The sequence below is a fragment of the Rhinopithecus roxellana genome, chromosome 13 (assembly GCF_007565055.1).
Source record: "Rhinopithecus roxellana isolate Shanxi Qingling chromosome 13, ASM756505v1, whole genome shotgun sequence".
In the NCBI taxonomy this organism is placed as follows: domain Eukaryota; kingdom Metazoa; phylum Chordata; class Mammalia; order Primates; family Cercopithecidae; genus Rhinopithecus; species Rhinopithecus roxellana.
In genome coordinates this window covers 103,825,690-103,843,856 of record NC_044561.1, presented here as the reverse complement: position 1 = coordinate 103,843,856, position 18,167 = coordinate 103,825,690, and the positions used below count along the sequence as shown (strand labels likewise).

The following is an 18,167-nucleotide window of genomic DNA, read 5'->3' as shown; positions in this document are numbered from 1 at the left end:
AGATAGACTTTCAGGCAAAATACCATTTTTGGGAGAGCACAGGATCCCAAACTCTGGCCCACATGCCACCTATATGAGTCCCTTGTCAAGAAGCATATTTGTGGACTCCCTTCCAGGCCTATCAAGTTGATGACCTGACAGTCACCCCCACCCCACTCCATGACTTGACATTCTGCTCTCCAACAGCACGCCTGAGATTTTTACAGACTCAGCTGGAATCAATCAGCCAGATGAATCATAGCCCCTGGGCAGGATCACCATCACATTCACTCCTTCCACAAGGCCTCAGTTGTTTAAGACCAGCTTGGTCTTGTCTCCAGAAGCATTCTCTCTGATTACCCAGCATGCCCCACCTCCCAGCCAGGCAGGAAGCAGAGACCTTTTCTGGACCTTTTTCAGAGCAAGATAAGCAAACCACGGCCTCTTAACCCAGCCTCGTGGCCGTACTGTGGAGTGGCTACAAGCCTGGGTGGCCCAGCCCTGAGGCCCTGCTCTGCCATGTGGCTGTGGGAGACCATTTCAATGGCTCTGTCTCCCTGGACCTCAATTTTCTCACCTGTATACAGGGCTAACAATACCACCTGTCTCAGAGCATTGCTATGAAGATATGAAAGGCAGAACGAATGCTTTGCCTGGCATGGAGTCTTTAGCAGGGATGAGGCAGGCCAGGAAGTACCCATATCACAGTGAAAAAGGGAGGGAAAAGGGAACTCCCCCTTTTTTTTTTTTTTTTGAGACGGAGTCTTGCTCTGTCGCCCAGGCTGGAATGCAGTGGTGCAAGCTCTGCCTCTCGGGTTCATGCCATTTTCCTGCCTCAGCCTCCCGAGTAGCTGAGACCACAGGCACCTGCCACCATGTCCGACTAATTGTTTTTGTATTTTTAGTAGAGATGGGGTTTCACCATGTTAGCCAGGATGATATCCATCTCCTGACCTTGTGATCCACCCTTCTCGGAGCCCCAAAGTGCTCGGATTACAGGCATAAGCCACTGCACCCGGAAGGCTTGGTGGGAACTCTCTTTTAAAGACCCTGGTGGCATGGAGCAAGATGTAGATTCAAGAACCCTCTCTGGCCAGGTGCAGTGGCTCACGCCTGTAATCCCAACATTTCAGAGGCTGAGGTGGGTGGATCACTTCAGGTCAGGAGTTCGAGACCAGCCTGGCCAACATGGCAAAACCTCATCTCTACTAAAAAAATACAAAAATTAGCCCAGCGTGGTGGCAGGAGCCTGTAATCCCAGCTACTCAGGAGCCTGAGGCAGGAGAATCACTTGAACCCGGCGGGGGCAGAGGTTGCAGTGAGCTGAGATTGTGCCATTGCACTCCAGTCTGGGTGGCACAGCGAGACTCCGTCTCCAAAAACAGAAACAAAAAACCATCTGTGGGCCTCCATTTCTCCACTTTTCAAAGAGCCGATCCCTCCCAGCCTGTAGAGCTGTGGTGTGAATGATGGGAGGGCTTTGTGAACAGAAGCGCAGCAGGTGTAAGGGCAGACTTGGAAATGGGCTCCCACAACAGGGTTTTGAGGCGGTGGGAGGCAGAAGCTGGGTGGGTGACTGGAAGCTACTTTCAGATTAGTTTGCTGAATCAGTTTTGGGGGAGTCTGAAGTCAGGGTGTGAGTGCAGGTATGGACAGAGGCAGAAAAGCAGGCTGAAGAGCTAAGCCCTTTGCCCATCTTAGCCGGCCTCTTCCTCAGGAGCTTGGTGCTCAGTTTCTCAACCAGCAGAGTGTGACAGTTAAAGACACGGACTCTGGAGCCAGACTTCCTGGGCTCAAATCCTAACTCTGCCACTTATTAGTGGTCTGATCTTGGGAAAGTTACTTAACTGCTCTGTGCAACTGTTCCTCATCTGGAATGCTATAACACCTTTCTTGTAGGGCTACTGAAAGGATTAAATGAGCACTTGGTACCCTACAAACTTAACTGCCGCTTCAATTTCAAGTAGCAAGTCTCCAGATTGGTGTCTGTTATTCTGAGAAAAGAGAGGCTGCTCCGCACTACACAGGCACAGGGGAAGAGTCAAGCGACCAGGCTAGCATTGAGTCTGTGGACTTGAGAACAGAGGCCCTGTCTCATCATCTTCACCCTCCCCTGGGGTGAAGATGCCTGGTGCCTGCTAGACATCTGCTAAATGCTTACTGAATGACTCTGAATGCAGACTTTTGTAGCAGGCAGAGATTCTTCCTGGCCCTTGATGGCTCATGTCAAACGTAAAGGTCATTCCTTCCCACTGACAAGCCACATCCTGGTGCCCTTCTCCCCTGGGGATGGAAGGCAGGGTCAGTGAAACTGGTGACGTGGCTTCCTCCTCTGGGGTGGCAGATCTGGACCTTCTGGGCTTTTCTTCCCTCTAAGGTCAGCTAGGTGGGGCACGAGCTCAGACACAGATGATGAAGTAAGCCGAGGTTCCCTTTGCAGGAAGGATGTCTTGGGTTTGAATCTTGGTGACTACACAAGGTAAGGCAGGCTGTGGCCCCTGCCTTCCTCCAATACCCCAGCTGGGGTTTGTTCCCAAAGAGGCTTAATGTGGGCTTGGAAGTGGTAGTGGAGGTGGAGGGGATCCTAAGAACCTCAGCCTGTGCTGACACAGCTCAGGTGCAGCTCTCTACAGCCTTTCAGCAGGCCTCTCCTCTGCCAGTCCCCAGGAGACCACAGGCTCAATGACAGGAGGTGGCCAGCCCACCCTCTTTAAGCTCCCCCGACTTCACTTTTGCCAAAACTGTAAAGAATAGGGGTTTTGGAGTCACACAGACCTGAGCTCAAAATCTCACTCTGCCCTTACCAGCTGTGAATCCTGGTGGTCACATAACTCCTCTAAGCCCAATTTCCCTGTCTTAAACCTTTGGATCTGTTGTTTGGATCCTGAGGAAGGTCTAAGTTTATGGATACAGGCAGCTGATCAAAATTCTAACAACACTGTAGACTTTCCTTGAGAAATTATTTAAGAAAACTCAATTTAATTGAAACATCAATTTAATTAGTGGACCAACTTTCTAAAAAGTATGATCAAATAATCCCTTACTTACTAAAATTATTTTCACCGGATTCAGTTCTTTTCCATGTTAATTTTACAATAATGATTTCCTTCATCTGATAGTTTTTGGTCCCCATCACATTTTTTAGCCCCGTATGGTGAGCATCCCTTCTGCCTACAGCCATCCATTATTCTTATTTTTATATTTTTGAGACGGGGTCTCACTCTGTTACCCACGCTGGAGTGCAGTGGCACGATCACAGCTCATTGCAGCCTCTCTGCCTCCCAGGCTCATGCGATCATCCCACCTCAGCCTCCCGAGTAGTTGGGACCACAGGCACACACCACCATACCTGGCTAATTTTTGTATTTTTTGTGGAGACAGCGTCTCAACATGTTGCCCAGGCTGGTCTCGAACTCCTGAGCTCAGGTGATCCACCGGCCTTGGGCTCCCAAAGTGCTGGGATGACAGGTGTGAACCACCATGCCCAGATGATCCATTATGTTTAAAAGGTATGGTTTTCCCAGGTCAAATTTTGTTGCTCTAAATTTCATTAAGAAAATGATTCTTCTGTTAGTTTCTAGTCACTCATACATTTTACCATGTGCAGTTTTAGCTGCTGTTGGTTTTTAATTTTCTGTTGATAATATCTACCTATAAAAATTATGAAGTGGCTAAAAGATAATCAATTCTTTCTCTCTCTCTCTCCCCCCCCCACTCCCCCTCCTCCCTCCCTCCCTCTCTCTCTTTTTTTTTTTTCTTTGAGATGGGGTCTCCCTCTGTCACCCAGGCTGGAGTACAGTGGTACGATATTGACTCATTGTGACCTCTACCTCCTGGGTTCAAGGGATTCTCCTGCCTCAGCCTCCTGAGTAGCTGGGATTACAGGGGCATGCCATCACACCCGGCTACTTTTTTACATTTTTAGTAGAGATGAGGGTTCACCATGTTGCCCGGGCTGGTCTTGAATTCCTGACCTCAGGTGATCCACCTGCCTTGGCCTCCCAAAGTGCTGGGATTACAGGTGTGAGCCACCATGCCCAGCCTCAATTATTTCTTGACATAGATTAATCATCTATGAGAAATTTGGGACAATGTCCCTTAGTTATTGTTCTAAAAGGGAAAAAAAGTCTTTGGTGTCGAGATGATAAAGGTTCACAATACTGCGCCTGGGCAGCTGGGTAGAGATAAGATCTTCATTGTAGGGTTGTTGCGATAATGTTAAATAATCAGTTCCTCAGCAAACAGCTTAATAGTGGCTTTCAAAACACACTGGGCTCTCTCTCAGGTGGAGGCTGGGCTGTGGGGAGACCTGGGGGTCTCAAGCCTCTCACAGATGCTAGGGTAGGATGGGCTAGAGTTGGGGAGGATCCTAATCAGCATGGGAAAGGACACCCAATGTCTGGAAGTGACTGCCCCCACCCCACCCCAGGTCCACCACGAAAGGACAGGTATGTCCTGTGAGCAAGGGCGACTGGGCCTGCCATTATCTTGGTTGGGTCCAAGTCACTCAGGTTGCCTAGGCCTCCATTTTTCAGGATGCAGGGCTGGACTAGAATTCTCCCAAGCTAGCTAGAATAAAATTCTGTGGGTGAAGAATCAGTGCAGGTGAGGACAACAATGACCTCAGTTGGAAGACGAGAGGTGAAGTCCCAGCTATGTAACCCTGGGCCAGCCACTAGGCTCACTGTGTGCTTGGCACTGTGCTCTAGGAATGTTATAGCCTGGGGCTCACTAGACCCTCCCCACACCTCTGAGGAGGTACCTGCAGTCTCTCCATTTTATAGGTAGAAGAACTGATGCTCAGAGCTTGAGTAACTTACACAAATTAGAGCTGGCAGCGCCAGGTGTTGGTCCCAGGGCTGCCTGCCTCTTGACCCCATGCTCCTGACTACCACACTGTCCTGCCAGTGTGCCTAGAAGAATGAAGCCACATTCATATTGGCCTTTTTTTTTTGAGATGGAGTCTCACTGTCACCAGGCTGCAGTGCAGTGGCACGATCTCGGCTCACTGCAATCTCTGCCTCCCGGGTTCAAGCAATTCTCCTGCCTCAGCCTCCTGAGTAGCTGGGACTACAGGCATGTGCCACCAAGCCCAGCTAATTTTTTTGTATTATTACTAGAGACGGGGTTTCACCATGTTGGCCAGGATGGTCTCGGTCTCCTGACCTCATGATCTGCCCGCCTTGGCCTCCCAAAGTGCTGGGATTACAGGTGTGAGCCACCACCTGGCCTCATATTGCCTTTCAGTGCTTTTGGGAGCAGATTCTGCCTATGCCCTCAATGTGCACAAACTTTCCAGCACCTGACTCTCCCTCCTTTGTATGTCTTCCAGGTTTCCTACCCTTCAAAGAAAGCTAAGTTCAAGTTGAGTTCCTTCCTTCTGGGAACCCTGGCCACCTCTTGGTCTATCAGTGTTTCTTAGCCTGAGGCTGCATCTCTTCAACGGGGTAGACAGAAACATACTGGGACATCTTTGTAGTCACAAGCTGAGAAAGACGGGTATGCAACTCCCATTTGGTGAGCAGGGCAAGGATGCCAATTGTTTGTAATGTGTGGGATAGTCCTGCAGACTGGAGAACTGGCCTGTCCAAAACACAAGTAGCAACCCCCCTAATGAACCACTCTCCCCAGTGAAAGGACATGAGCATGTAGCAGTTTGAGTTAGGGTAGCAGTGGGAAGAGGATGGGCTCTGGACCACACCTGGGTTTGAATCCTGGCTCTGTTGCTTATTAGCGGTGTGATCCTAGCAAATTTCTTAACCTCTCTGGGCTTCAGTTTCCATGACTATCATACAGGTGTGAAAGCAAAAGCAACCCATATAAGGTTGTCTGGCAGGTTAACACAGATAATGACAGTGACAGCTAATAGTTACTGAACACTTTATATCGCCAGATACTGTGCTAAAGCTTTCCACATGACCCCATGGGAAGGGTACTATTATTTTTCTCCACATTCACTAGGAAATTGAGGCCAGAGAGATTAAGTAACTTGCCCAAGATCACAGAGCTATTAAGTGGCAGGGTCTGGACTCAAAGGTAGTCAAATTCCAGAGCCCACGCTCCTAACTTTTTACCATGCTGCCTCTGGCTCCTTATGAAACAAGATCATGTGTGAGAAGTCCAGCATGGCGCTTAGCACACAGCTAGGCCACAACACCTGGCAGGTGGTACTGGTGTTACTCACCTGAGTACTGTCACAACTAACATGACATTACTGCTCACAAATCACTTTCCCAACAGCTGTGGTGGTGGAAGCACCCACCAGATCCTTATCATTTCTTTTTTTTGTTTTTTTTTGAGACAGAGTCTCGCTCTGTCGCCCAGGCTGGAGTGCAGTGGCTGGATCTCAGCTCACTGCAAGCTCCGCCTCCCGGGTTCACGCCATTCTCCAGCCTCAGCCTCCCAAGTAGCTGGGACTACAGGCGCCCACCACCTCGCCCGGCTAGTTTTTTGTATTTTTTTAGTAGAGACGGGGTTTCACCGTGTTAGCCAGAATGGTCTCGATCTCCTGATCTCGTGATCCGCCCATCTCGGCCTCCCAAAGTGCTGGGATTACAGGCTTGAGCCACCGTGCCCGGCCGAGATCCTTATCATTTCTATAAGGAAACTGTGGCCCAGAGAGGTCATTGTTCTTGTCCTAGTCATCTACAGTGTGCAGGGGAAAGAGTCCCTTGAGTTTTATAGCCAGGATTCAAACCTGGCTCTGAGTGATGCCAAAAGTCATGTTCTCATCCAAGACCCTGTACTGGTTCCCGAGAAAGCTGCTTCAAATGTTGCAGAGAGATGCCTTCTGACCTGATGGTGTGGGATAGGGCCAGGATTCCCAGCACGAAGAAATACATGGACAGCAAGAGGTTGATGTACTCCTGGGAGAATATCTGAGGCAGAAATACAAAGAGAAACAGGAAGTTAGGGTTGCCAGTGGCTGTGAGGAAACCAGAGTCCCTGCTTCTCTTCTGGAGGTTGGTTTCACCCTTCTTGAGTTGGGGGACCGTCAGGAAGAGTCTCAGACAATACTAGCGGCATTCTAGTTTCTGCAACTGAAAGGGAGAAACCTCAAGCCCCCAGATGTACCTCGCAAAGGGGTCTGCAGGTTTACGTTTAGTGGTCTGTTATCTGGAGAGAGGCAACTATGTTTGTGCTCAGAGTGCTGCACAGGGGTTCTGAAGGGATAAGGGAGTCTTCAGTATAGAGCCCCAAGAGAGCTGCTGGAACCTCAGAACTCACTCTTCCACACTTCCTTCTTCCTGTTTAATCATCCAGGGAGCCCCTACAGAGTGGCCACCCAGGCTCCAAGCATGCTAGTTATAAGACATCTTTCCCACTCCATTTTCCACATTCTGCTTTCTGATGACTCCTCCTGCAGTGATGGCTGAAGCTATGACAGCATCCCTGACAGCTGCTTCTTGGTCTTTTTGTCGTTAGGTGAAACTTGAGAAATATTCTGTCACAATGCTCCAGTCAATGGTCACGTGTTAATTCTGGACTTTGGAAAGGCTATGCCATGGTGCACCATGTTTGCTGCATCACTGCTGAATTTATTACTATGATGGTCTCTAACCTGGAGGGAATAATGTGCTGTTGTGTGGGGTGCAGGGAACCTGGCCACTCTCAAGCAGGGCTGTTTTAGAATCTGCTGAACACCTGTCAGATCATATCACTCCCTTGCTGGAAGCCTCTCTGCAGCTAACTTCTGCTCTCATAAGCTGAAAGCTCATATCCACCTGTTGGCCTCTTGCCCTCGTGGTGGCCACCACAGGTCTCCTGAGCCTTGGCTCACACATGCTCTTGCTCTACACACTGCAGCCACACTGGCCTTTTTGCAGTGTGATGTGTGTGCTACATGCCCACCCACAGGCAGCCGTGTATAAGCTCTCCTGCTGCCTGAGATGTTCTCCTCTCTTCTCTCTTCACCGAGGCCACCCCTACTCAACCTTCTTTAGCTCCCAGATCAGAGAAGCTTTGCTCACATAGTTCCCATGACACAATCAACCCCTCAGTAATTCAGCCCATATTGACTGATTGCCTACTATGTGCAGAGCATTGTGCTAGACACCAGTGATTCAGCAAGGAATCAGGCAAAGTTGCTGCTCTCCTAGAGTTCATGGGCCAATGAGGGAGAAAGAATCTCAAAAGAAACAGTTACATATATTGTTAGGTGGTAATGGGCACTAAGAAAAGCAAACCAGGGCAGGGAGATAGAAAATGAAAGGGCAGAGCTGCTATTTTAGACAGGTGGTCAGGGAACGCTCTGGAGGAGAGGACATAGGACGAGTCATAAATGAAGGGAGCAGGTGCAAAGGTCCTGAGGTGGATGCATGTTCATGTGTGCAAGGACTACAGAGGGCCTGTGAGCCTAGAGCTAAGGGAGCATAGGCACAGTGTCAGGAAAGGAGGCTGGGTGGGAAGAGGGAGCCAGACCCTGCAGTGCCATGGGAAAGTCTTTAGATTCACCTGCATGAGACAGGCTGGTACTGGAGTGCTGAGGGCAGGGTTTGACATGATCAGACAGCATGAGAGGACCCCTCTGCTGCTGTATAGAAGACCCTGCAGGGCAAGAGTAGAAGCAGGGAGCAGGAGGGGGACGGTGCCCTGGCTTGGGGGGATGGAGGGGAAGTGATGAGCAGTGTAAGGATTCCAGATCTGTTCTGCTCCCACCACTCCTGCCCTCCCCGAGATGGAGTTTCACTCTTGTTGCCCAGGCTGGAGTGCAATGGTGCAATCTTGGCTCACTGCAACCTCCACCTCCTGGGTCCAAGTGATTCTCCTGCCTTAGCCTCCCAAGTGGCTGGGATTACAGGCATGCACAACCATGCCTGCCTAATTTTGTATTTTCAGTAGAGATGGGGTTTCACCATGTTGGTCAGGCTGGTCTTGAACTCCTGACCTCAGGTGATCCACCCGCCTTGGCCTCCCAAAAGTGCTGGGATTACAGGTGTGACCCACTGCACCCAGCCTCCAGATCTCTTCTGGAATTGGAGCTGCAAGATGTGTGAAGGAGCTGGATATGAGGGCTTGGCGGGGCAGAGAGGATGACTCCTGGGGTTTTGGCGGAGCTAGGTCAATGCAGGTGCTGTTGTGTGTAAGGGGCTTGGGCAGAACCTTCACCCTGAAGCTGGTTCTTCCATGCTTTCCTGGTGCTATGGACCTCGCCTTGACAGCACTTTGTACAGGTGTAACTTCACATCTATCTATGTGATTGGTGTCTGTCTCTACCACTTAACAAGATGCTTCTTGAGGGCAGGAATGGTCAGCTGTTTTTTTCACTTCAGTATCCCCAGTACCCAGCCAGGGCCTGATGTCGCAGGCTCTCAATAAATGCAGAATGACTGAATGGAAGGGCAAATCGGTGGTCCATAATGTTAGTGCTACAAGAAAAAGACCTATGAGCAGACTTTGTAGGCATATGAATTGTGCTTTATTATGAAGATGTGGCATACCTCTCACATTGCATTCTTTCAATCTGAGCCCTTGGGGCAAAATGCTCTCAGGCCACACCTCTGAGCTTCTGGGTGGTTTCACTGTGACCCATGCGGATTGGGCACCAGGTCTCACTTTCCTTTGTGCTTTGGCTGCTAAAAAGCCAGAGCCACAACTAAGCCCATTTCTAGCAAGAGGACAGGCTTTAGAGCATGGGGTATGGGTGTGGTCCTCACCCAAGGGTTGTTTTATCTTATTTTAATTTTCTCCTTTTTTTTTTTTTTAAATTTTTTTTTTTTTGAGATGGAGTCTCGCTATGTCGCCCAGGCTGGAGTGCAGTGGCGCCATCTCGGCTCACTACAAGCTCCGCCTCCCGGGTTCACACCATTCTCCTGCCTCAGCCTCCCGAGTAGCTGGGACTACAGGCGCCCGCCACCTCGCCCGGCTAGTTTTTTGTATTTTTTTTTTTCAGTAGAGACGGGGTTTCACTGTGTTAGCCAGGATGGTCTCGATCTCCTGACCTCCTGATCCGCCCGCCTGGCCTCCCAAAGTGCTGGGATTACAGGCGTGAGCCACCGCGCCTGGCCTAATTTTCTCCTTTAACTCTATTTCTTCTTTTGTTTTTCTTATGCTGTTGGATTTAATTTTTTGAGTTGCCTCAAAGGAATCAATTTCAAATAAGGTGGGATAAAGTAAATGCTATGATTTTGTGAAATGTTACCGTATTGTAAAAATTTAAAACTTATTTTAAAAACCTATTTTACAGATGATGCCTCAACATTCCCACAAATAGGCTATGAACATTCTGCCCAGCTTCTCCTTCTGGCCCTCTTCTTCTTCTTTTTTTTTTTTTGAGACGGAGTCTTGCTCTGTCGCCCAGGCTGAAGTGCAGTGGCACGATCTTGGCTTACTGCAAGCTCCGCCCTCCTGGGTTCAAGCCATTCTCCTGTCTCAGCCTCCCGAGTAGCTGGGACTACAGGCGCCCGCCACCAAGCCCAGCTAATTTTTGTATTTTGTTTAGTAGAGATGGGGTTTCACTGTGTTAACCAGGATGGTCTCGATCTCCTGACCTTGTGATCCGCCTGCCTCGGCCTCCCAAAGTGCTAGGATTACAGGTGTGAGCCACTGCACCTGGCTCATTTCTTCTTTTTTTTTTCTTTCAAGACAGGGTCTCACTTTGTTGCCCAGGCTGGAGTGCAGTGGCCCCATCTTGGCTCATTGTAGCCTCGACCTCCAGGGTTCAAGTGATCCTCCTGCCTCAGCCCCCAAGTAGTTGGGGACACAAGTGTGTGCCACCACACCTGGTTAATTTTTGTATTTTTTGTAGAGACAGGGTTTCACCATGTTGGCCAGGCTGATCTTGAACTCCTGGGCTCAAATGATCTGCCGCCTTGGCCTCCCAAAGTGCTGGGATTACAGGTGTGAGCCATGGCGCCCGGCCTCTGGTCCTCTTCTTCTATGACCTAATACCATACAAACATACTGGTAAATCCCCTCATGCTCTTTGCTTGTACCACCCTGAGCCCCAACAAGGCACTTGCCCAGGGGTCCTCCCCTCTCCTTCCTTCTCTCTCCTTCCTTCTCCCTTTCTCCCCACCTGCTTGGTTGAGTGGCTTCCTCAGAGCTCCTCCCATATGGCCGCCTGTGTGGCATGCGTGCCTCCTTCTCTAGAACATGTGAGTATAGTAAATCCTGTAATTTCATAAGCCTCTCTGAGCATAGTTTCTGTGGCTGTGTGTGAGTGATCCTTAACAACTTCATAAAGGGGGCTGAGTGCAGTGGCTTGTGCCTGTAATCCCAGCACTTTAGAAGGCCAAGGCGGGAGGATTGCATGAGGCCAGGAGTTCAAGATCAGCATGGGCAATGTGGCAAAACCCCAACTTTACAAAAAATAAAAAAAAAAATTAGGCGGGCATGGTGGTGCACGCCTGTAGTTCCAGCCACTCAGGGGGCTGAGATGGGAGGATTACCTGGGCCTAGGAGTTTAAAGTTATTGCGAACTATGATCGCACCACTACACTCCAGCCTGGGTGAAAGAGTAAGACTCTGTCTCTAAAAATAAGATAAAAAAAACCTCACAAGGGGAACTTCCTTTTTACAACACAATTGGTGATGAGGATGGGATCATTCTAAACTCAAGGTGAAAGTCCTTGAGAGAGAGGTATATGAAATGAAAGGATTTATTATACTCATAGGTCCTACAGAAGGAGACCCATGGCCAAGTGCCTTTCTGGGGGCTCAGGGTGAAAGACACAAGCAAAAGGAGATCTCACTGATATGTCTGAATGTCACTAGGTCATAGTAGAGGAGGGCGAGAAGGGAAATTGTGGCAGGGACCAGCCTTATCACAGGTACCTGTTCACATGGGCAAAGTGTTCATGGCCTGTTGGTGGGATGTTGAGGCAACAGGAAAATATGAAGTTTTTTTGTTGCTTTTTTTGAGATGAAGTCTCACTCTGTCACCTAGGCTGGAGAGCAGTGGCATGTTCTCAGCTCACCACAACCTCTGCCTCCTGGGTTCAAGCGATTCTCCTGCCTCAGCCTCCCAGTAGCTGAGATTACAGGCATGGGCCACCACGCTCGGTTAATCAACTTTTTTGTATTTTTAGTAGAGATGGGGTTTTACCATGTTGGCCAGGCTGGTCTCGAACTCCTGACCTCAGGTGATCTGCCCGCCTCGGCCTCCCAGTGTTGGGATTACAGGCGTGAGCCACTGCACCCGACCCTGAAGTTTTAAAAATGTACAATGCAGTTACAAACTCCAGTGCACCAACCAGGAAGAGGGGAGGAAAAGGGCTGAGGGAGAGCCGCTGTGGTGGGCTGTTTTTCTGTTAAGCAAACCAACCAGCCAGACGTCAGGGGGGAGTCCAGGAGGAGCCCAGTGGCTGTGCTGTCCAGGCAGCTGCCTTTCAGAAATCTTACTGGGGACACTTTAAAGGCATGGGGAAGAGGTATACTCTGTGCTTCTGGCACGAGGCAGACTGAGGCTTACCTGCCCAGAGAGGAGGAAAGGCTGAGCAATAGGAAGCCAGTGCCTTAAATAAAAATGCTCACACCTACTGCTGCCAGAAATTCCTTCTGGGAGCATCTGGTCTAAGGAAAGAATCCTAAATACTAAAAATGTTAGAAGGTCTCTCAAGACTTCAGAAATAGGCTGGGCGTGGTGGTTCAAGCCTGTAATCCTAGTACTTTGGGAGGCCGAGACGGGTGGATCACGAGGTCAGGAGATCGAGACCATCCTGGTTAACACAGTGAAACCCCGTCTCTACTAAAAAATACAAAAAACTAGCTGGGCGTGGTGGCGGGCGCCTGTAGTCCCAGCTACTCGGGAGGCTGAGGCAGGAGAATGGCGTAAACCTGGGAGGCGGAGCTTGCAGTGAGCTGAGATCCGGCCACTGCACTCCAGCCTGGGCGACAGAGCGAGACTCCGTCTCAAAAAAAAAAAAAAAAAAAAAAAAAAAAAGACTTCAGAAATATCTGCCAAAAGCAAAGGCAGAAGCAATGGGCTGGATGTACACAGAGCCACAGAGAGATTTTAAGGTACAGAGAGTGGAAAAGGAAACAGAGGGAGATGCAATGCACAGTTCTATTTATGGAAATGCAATTCCCACTCATACACACAGATACACCAACACTATATATTTTATAAGAAACATATACATCTAACGACAGAAGTCAAATGCATTAAAGTAGCTGCCTCTGGCAGAGAGAGAAATGAAGGTGGGAAATGGAGGTGGATATTGGAGTGAAGTGGGAGAAAAAAAAAACAAAGTAGGGGGGCCTGGCATAGATCAAGAATGGTATGCTATGAACCAAGGCACTTGATAAATTCAGCTGTTTTTTTGTTTGTTTTGTTTTGAGATGGAGTCTCTGTCACCAGGCTGGAGTGCAGTGGCGCGATCTCGGCTCACTGCAACCTCCAACTCCCTGGTTCAAGCTATTCTCCTGCCTCGGCTTCCCAAGTAGCTGGGATTGCAGGAGTGCGCCACCATGCCCCACTAGTTTTTGTATTTTTAGTAGAGATAGGGTTTCACCATGTTGGCCAGGATGATCTCGATCTCCTGACCTCATGATACACCTGCCTTGGCCTCCCAAAGTGCTGGGATTACAGGAGTGAGCCACTGCGCCTGGCCTAAATTCAGCTCTTTACCCGAGGTCCAGGAAAAAAGAAAAATAAATCTGTGAACAGTCAATGTTATTTAGTGCACTCTTATTTCTTAGAGTAAAAATCAGAATGACATTTTCTGTTTAAAGTGAGGGGGATGCTTTAAGTCAACTGTGCTGTATCTGCTTATAGGGATATTTTTCTTTTATTGTCAGGGTAACATTCGTGTCCATGCTGGAGTGCAGTGGCGTGATCATAGCTCACCACAGCCTTGAACTCCCGGGCTCAAGTCATCCTTCAGCCTCAACCTCCTGAGTAGCTGGGAATATAAGCCTGCACCACCATGTCTGGCTAATTTTTAAATGTTGTGTAGAGATGCAGTCTTGCTATGTTGCCCAGGCTGGTTGCTCGTGGGGATACCCTGTAACCATTAAAAAGAGCATTTCTCAGGAGGCTCAGGCAAGAGAATCGCTTGAACCTGGGAGGCAGAGATTGCAATGAGCCGAGATCATGCCACTGCACTCCAGCCTGGGTGATAGAGACTCTGTCTCAAAAAACAAAACAAAACAACAACAACAAAAAAACAACAAAAAAAGAGGATTTATAGCTGGGTATAATGACATATATCTCTAGTGCCAAATACTCAGGAGGCTGAAACGGGAGGATCACCTGAGCCTGGGAGAACAAGGCTTCAGTAAGCTGTGATTATGTGACTGCACTCCAGCCTGGGCAACAGAGCAAGAACTCATCTCTAAAAAAAAAAAAAAAAAAAAAATCTGATCCAAAATGAGGGAGCTATGCAATAGGAAACAGGTGTTAAAAATTTATGTTTTTGGCCAGGCGCAGTGGCTCACACCTGCAATCCCAGCACTTTGGGAGGCCAAGGCAGGAGGATTACCTGAGGCCAGGATTATAGCAAGGTAGCAAGGTGAAACCCTGTCTCTACTAAAAATACAAAAATTAGCCGGGCATGGTGGCATACACCTGTAATCCTAGCTACTTGGGAGAGGCTGAGGCAGGAGAATCGTTTGAACCTGGGAGGTGGAGGTTGCAGTGAGCCGAGAACATGCCACTGCACCCCAGCCTGGGCAACAGAGTGAGACTCCATCTCAAAAAAAAAAAAAAAAAGAAGGTTTTTATTCTCTCACAGACTGGAAAAAACTAAAAATTTTGGTGCTATCCAATGCAGGTGAGCATCTGGGTAGGACAGCATGCTTGTAACTGTCAGTGGGAATGTAAAATGATACAATCTTTTTGGAGGGTGATTTGGCACTATCTAATTACAAATGGAGATGCACTGGACCTGGTAGACCTACTGCAGATAAACTTGAAGAAAATAAGTGCACAAATTATGTGTATGAATTATGTGTATTGTTCATGACAATACTGCTATGATACCCCCAACACGGGACAGATCTAAACACCCTCAGGGTACACTGTAAAACAGAACCATGAGCAGCTGTTAAAAAGAATGAGAGAGGCTGGCCACGGTGGCTCATGCCTGTAATCCCAGCACTTTGGGAGGCTGAGGCGGGCGGATCACAAGGTCAAGAGATCAAGACCATCCTGGCCAACATGGTGAAACCCCATCTCTACTAAAAATACAAAAATCAGCTGGGCATGCTGGCACACACCTGTAGTCCCAGTTACTCGGGAGGCTGAGGCAGAAGAATTGCTTGAACCATGGAGGCGGAGGTTGCACTGAGCTGAGATCGCTCCATTGCACTCCAGCCTGGTGACAGAGCAAGACTCTGTCTCAAAAAAAAAAAAAAAAGAATGAAAAAGTGGGGTAATTTGACTTCGTTGATATAAAAATACCTCTGTGGTAAGAATCATGTATTTGATACATATATAAATATATATAATTTAACATAAGTATAGATTTTATGCATGACAGAATCACAGGAAACTACTGGGGAGAGGATTATGGTTCATTTGTACTTTAGGTTGAAAAAAAAATTTTTTTTTTTTTTTTTTTTTTGAGAAGGAGTCTCGCTCTGTCACCCAGGCTGGAGTGCAGTGGCCAGATCTCAGCTCACTGCAAACTCCGCCTCCCGGGTTTACGCCATTCTCCTGCCTCAGCCTCCCGAGTAGCTGGGACTACAGGCGCCCGCCACCTCGCCCGGCTAGTTTTTTGTATTTTTTTAGTAGAGACGGGGTTTCACCGTGTTAGCCAGGATGGTCTCGATCTCCTGACCTCGTGATCCGCCCGCCTCGGCCTCCCAAAGTGCTGGGATTACAGGCTTGAGCCACCGCGCTCGGCCGAAAAAAAAAATTTTTTAAAATTTTGAGACGAAGTCTTGTTCTGTTGCCTAGGCTGGCAACAAATTTTTTAAATGATGTACATTATTGATGAATCGGTTTATTTATTTACTTATGAATGAGATGGGGGCTCACTATGTTGCCCACACTGGTCTGTAACTCCTGAGCTCAAGTGGTCCTCCCACCTTAGCCTCCCAAAGTGCTGGGATAACAGGTGAGCCACTGCACCAGGCCTACACGTATTTTTTTTTAATTGAGCCTTTTTTTGTTTTTAATTGAGACAGAGTCTTGCTCTGTCGCCAGGCTGGAGTGCAGTGGTGTGATCTCAGCTCACTGCAACCTCTGCCTCCTGCGTTCAAGTGATTCTCCTGCCTCAGCCTCCCAAGTAGCTGGGACTACAGGCACACGCCACCATGCCCAGCTAATTTTTGTTATTTTTAGTAGAGACTGGGTTTCACCATGTTGGCCAGGATGGATTTTTTGTAGTTTTTGTAGAGATGGGGTTTCACCATGTTGGCCAGGCTGGTCTCGAATTCCTGACCTCAGATGAATTCCTGACCACCCACTTCGGCTTCCCAAAGTGCTGGGATTACAGGTATGGGCCACTGTGCCCAGCCTACATTTTAAGATGTAAATTAAAGTCATCCTTGAGGAATTTTCAATGACCAGGAAAAAAGTTGATGTACTATTAAAAGAACAAGAAGGGGCCAGGTGTGGTGGCTCATGCCTGTAATACCAGCACTTTACAAGGTCAAGGCAGGTGGATAGCTTGAGCCCAGGAGTTCGAGACCAACCTGGGCAACATGCAAAACCCCATCTCCACTAAAAACATGAAAATTAGCTAGGTGTGGTGGTACACGCCTTGTAGTCCCAGCTACTCTGGAGGCAGAGGTGGGAGGATCACTTGAGCCCAGGAGGTCGAGGCTGCAGTGAGCCATGATTGCACCACTGCACTCCAGCCTGGGTGACAGAGCAAGACCCTGTCTCAAAAACAAAACAAAACAAACAAAACAAACAAAACAAGGGCCTGGCATGGTGGCTTACATCTGTAATCTTAGTGCTTTAGCAGGCCAAGGAATTGGTAACCAGCCTGGGCAACATAGTGAAACTCTGTCTCTAAAAAAAAAATAGAATAAAATAAAATCAGCCAGTTTTTTCCACTTGAGTCCAGGAGTTGAGGTTGCAGTGAGCCATGATTGCGCCAGAGAACTCCAGGCTGGGCAAGAGTGAGACCCTGTCTCTAAAAAAACCAATCAACAAAGAAAAACCTAACATAAACAACAAAAAGAAGATCCAACACTACAGTTATGATTAGAATAATGCTAAACAGGCCGGGCACGGTGGCTTACGCCTGTAATACCAGCACTTTGGGAGGCAGAAGTGGGAGGATTACTTGAGCCCAGGAGTTTGAGACCAGACCGGGCAACAAAGCGAAATCTTGTTTCTACTAAAAGAAAAAATTGGCTGAGTGCAGTGGCTCACACCTATAATCCCAGCACTTTGGAAGGCCGAGGTGGGCGGATCATGAGGTCAGGAGTTCAAGACCAGCCTGACCAACACAGTGAAACCCTGTCTCTACTAAAAATACAAAAATTAGCTGGGCGTGGTGGTGTGCGTCTACTCCCAGCTACTCAGCCGGCTGAGGCAGGAGAATCACTTGAACCCAGGAGGTGGATGTCGTAGTGAGCCGAGATTGCGCCACTGCACTCCAGCCTGGGCGACAGAGCAAGACTCTGTCTCAAAAAAGAAAAAATTAGCCGGGTGTGGTGGTGCGTGCCTGTAGTCCCAGCTACTTGGGAGGCTGAGGCAGGAGGATCTCTTGAGCCTAAGAGGTTGAGGCTGCAGTAAACTGTGATGGCGCCATTACACTCCAGCCTGGGGGACAGAGTGAGACCCTGTCCTAAAATAAATAAATAAAAAGCCCAAAATGAGATACGCCAAATTTTTTTTTTTTTTTTTTTTTTTTTTTGAGACGGAGTCTCGCTCTGTCCCCCAGGCTGGAGTGCAGTGGCCGGATCTCAGCTCACTGCAAGCTCCGCCTCCTGGGTTTACGCCATTCTTCTGCCTCAGCCTCCCGAGTAGCTTGGACTACAGGTGCCCGCCACCTCGCCCGGCTAGTTTTTTGTAGTTTTTAGTAGAGACGGGGTTTCACCGTGTTAGCCAGGATGGTCTCGATCTCCTGACCTCGTGATCCGCCCGTCTCGGCCTCCCAAAGTGCTGGGATTACAGGCTTGAGCCACCGCGCCCGGCCAGCCAAATTGTTAATGACTACTTCTGTGCTGTGGAATTAATTTTTTCCTCTATTGATATACTTTCTTTAGTTTTTCTGAATATATTACTTTTATAATCCAGAAAATAGTACAACTAAAGAGAGTTTGCAGGAACATGAGAAAATGTTTAT

General features: G+C 48.5%; 1 protein-coding gene across 3 annotated transcripts in view; it reads right to left on the bottom strand.

The window, feature by feature from the left end:
• Positions 1–18,167, bottom strand: part of HM13 (histocompatibility minor 13) — a 56,208-nt gene that overhangs the window by 24,899 nt on the left and 13,142 nt on the right. For all 3 annotated transcript variants that reach the window (XR_746718.2, XM_010352804.2, XM_010352803.2), the window contains exon 3: positions 6,775–6,857. Coding sequence is in view for 2 of the 3 variants with exons in the window: in XM_010352804.2 (XP_010351106.1) it covers positions 6,775–6,857 (83 nt within the window). In the remaining variant the exon portion in view is untranslated. The remainder of the gene's footprint in view (positions 1–6,774; positions 6,858–18,167) is intronic.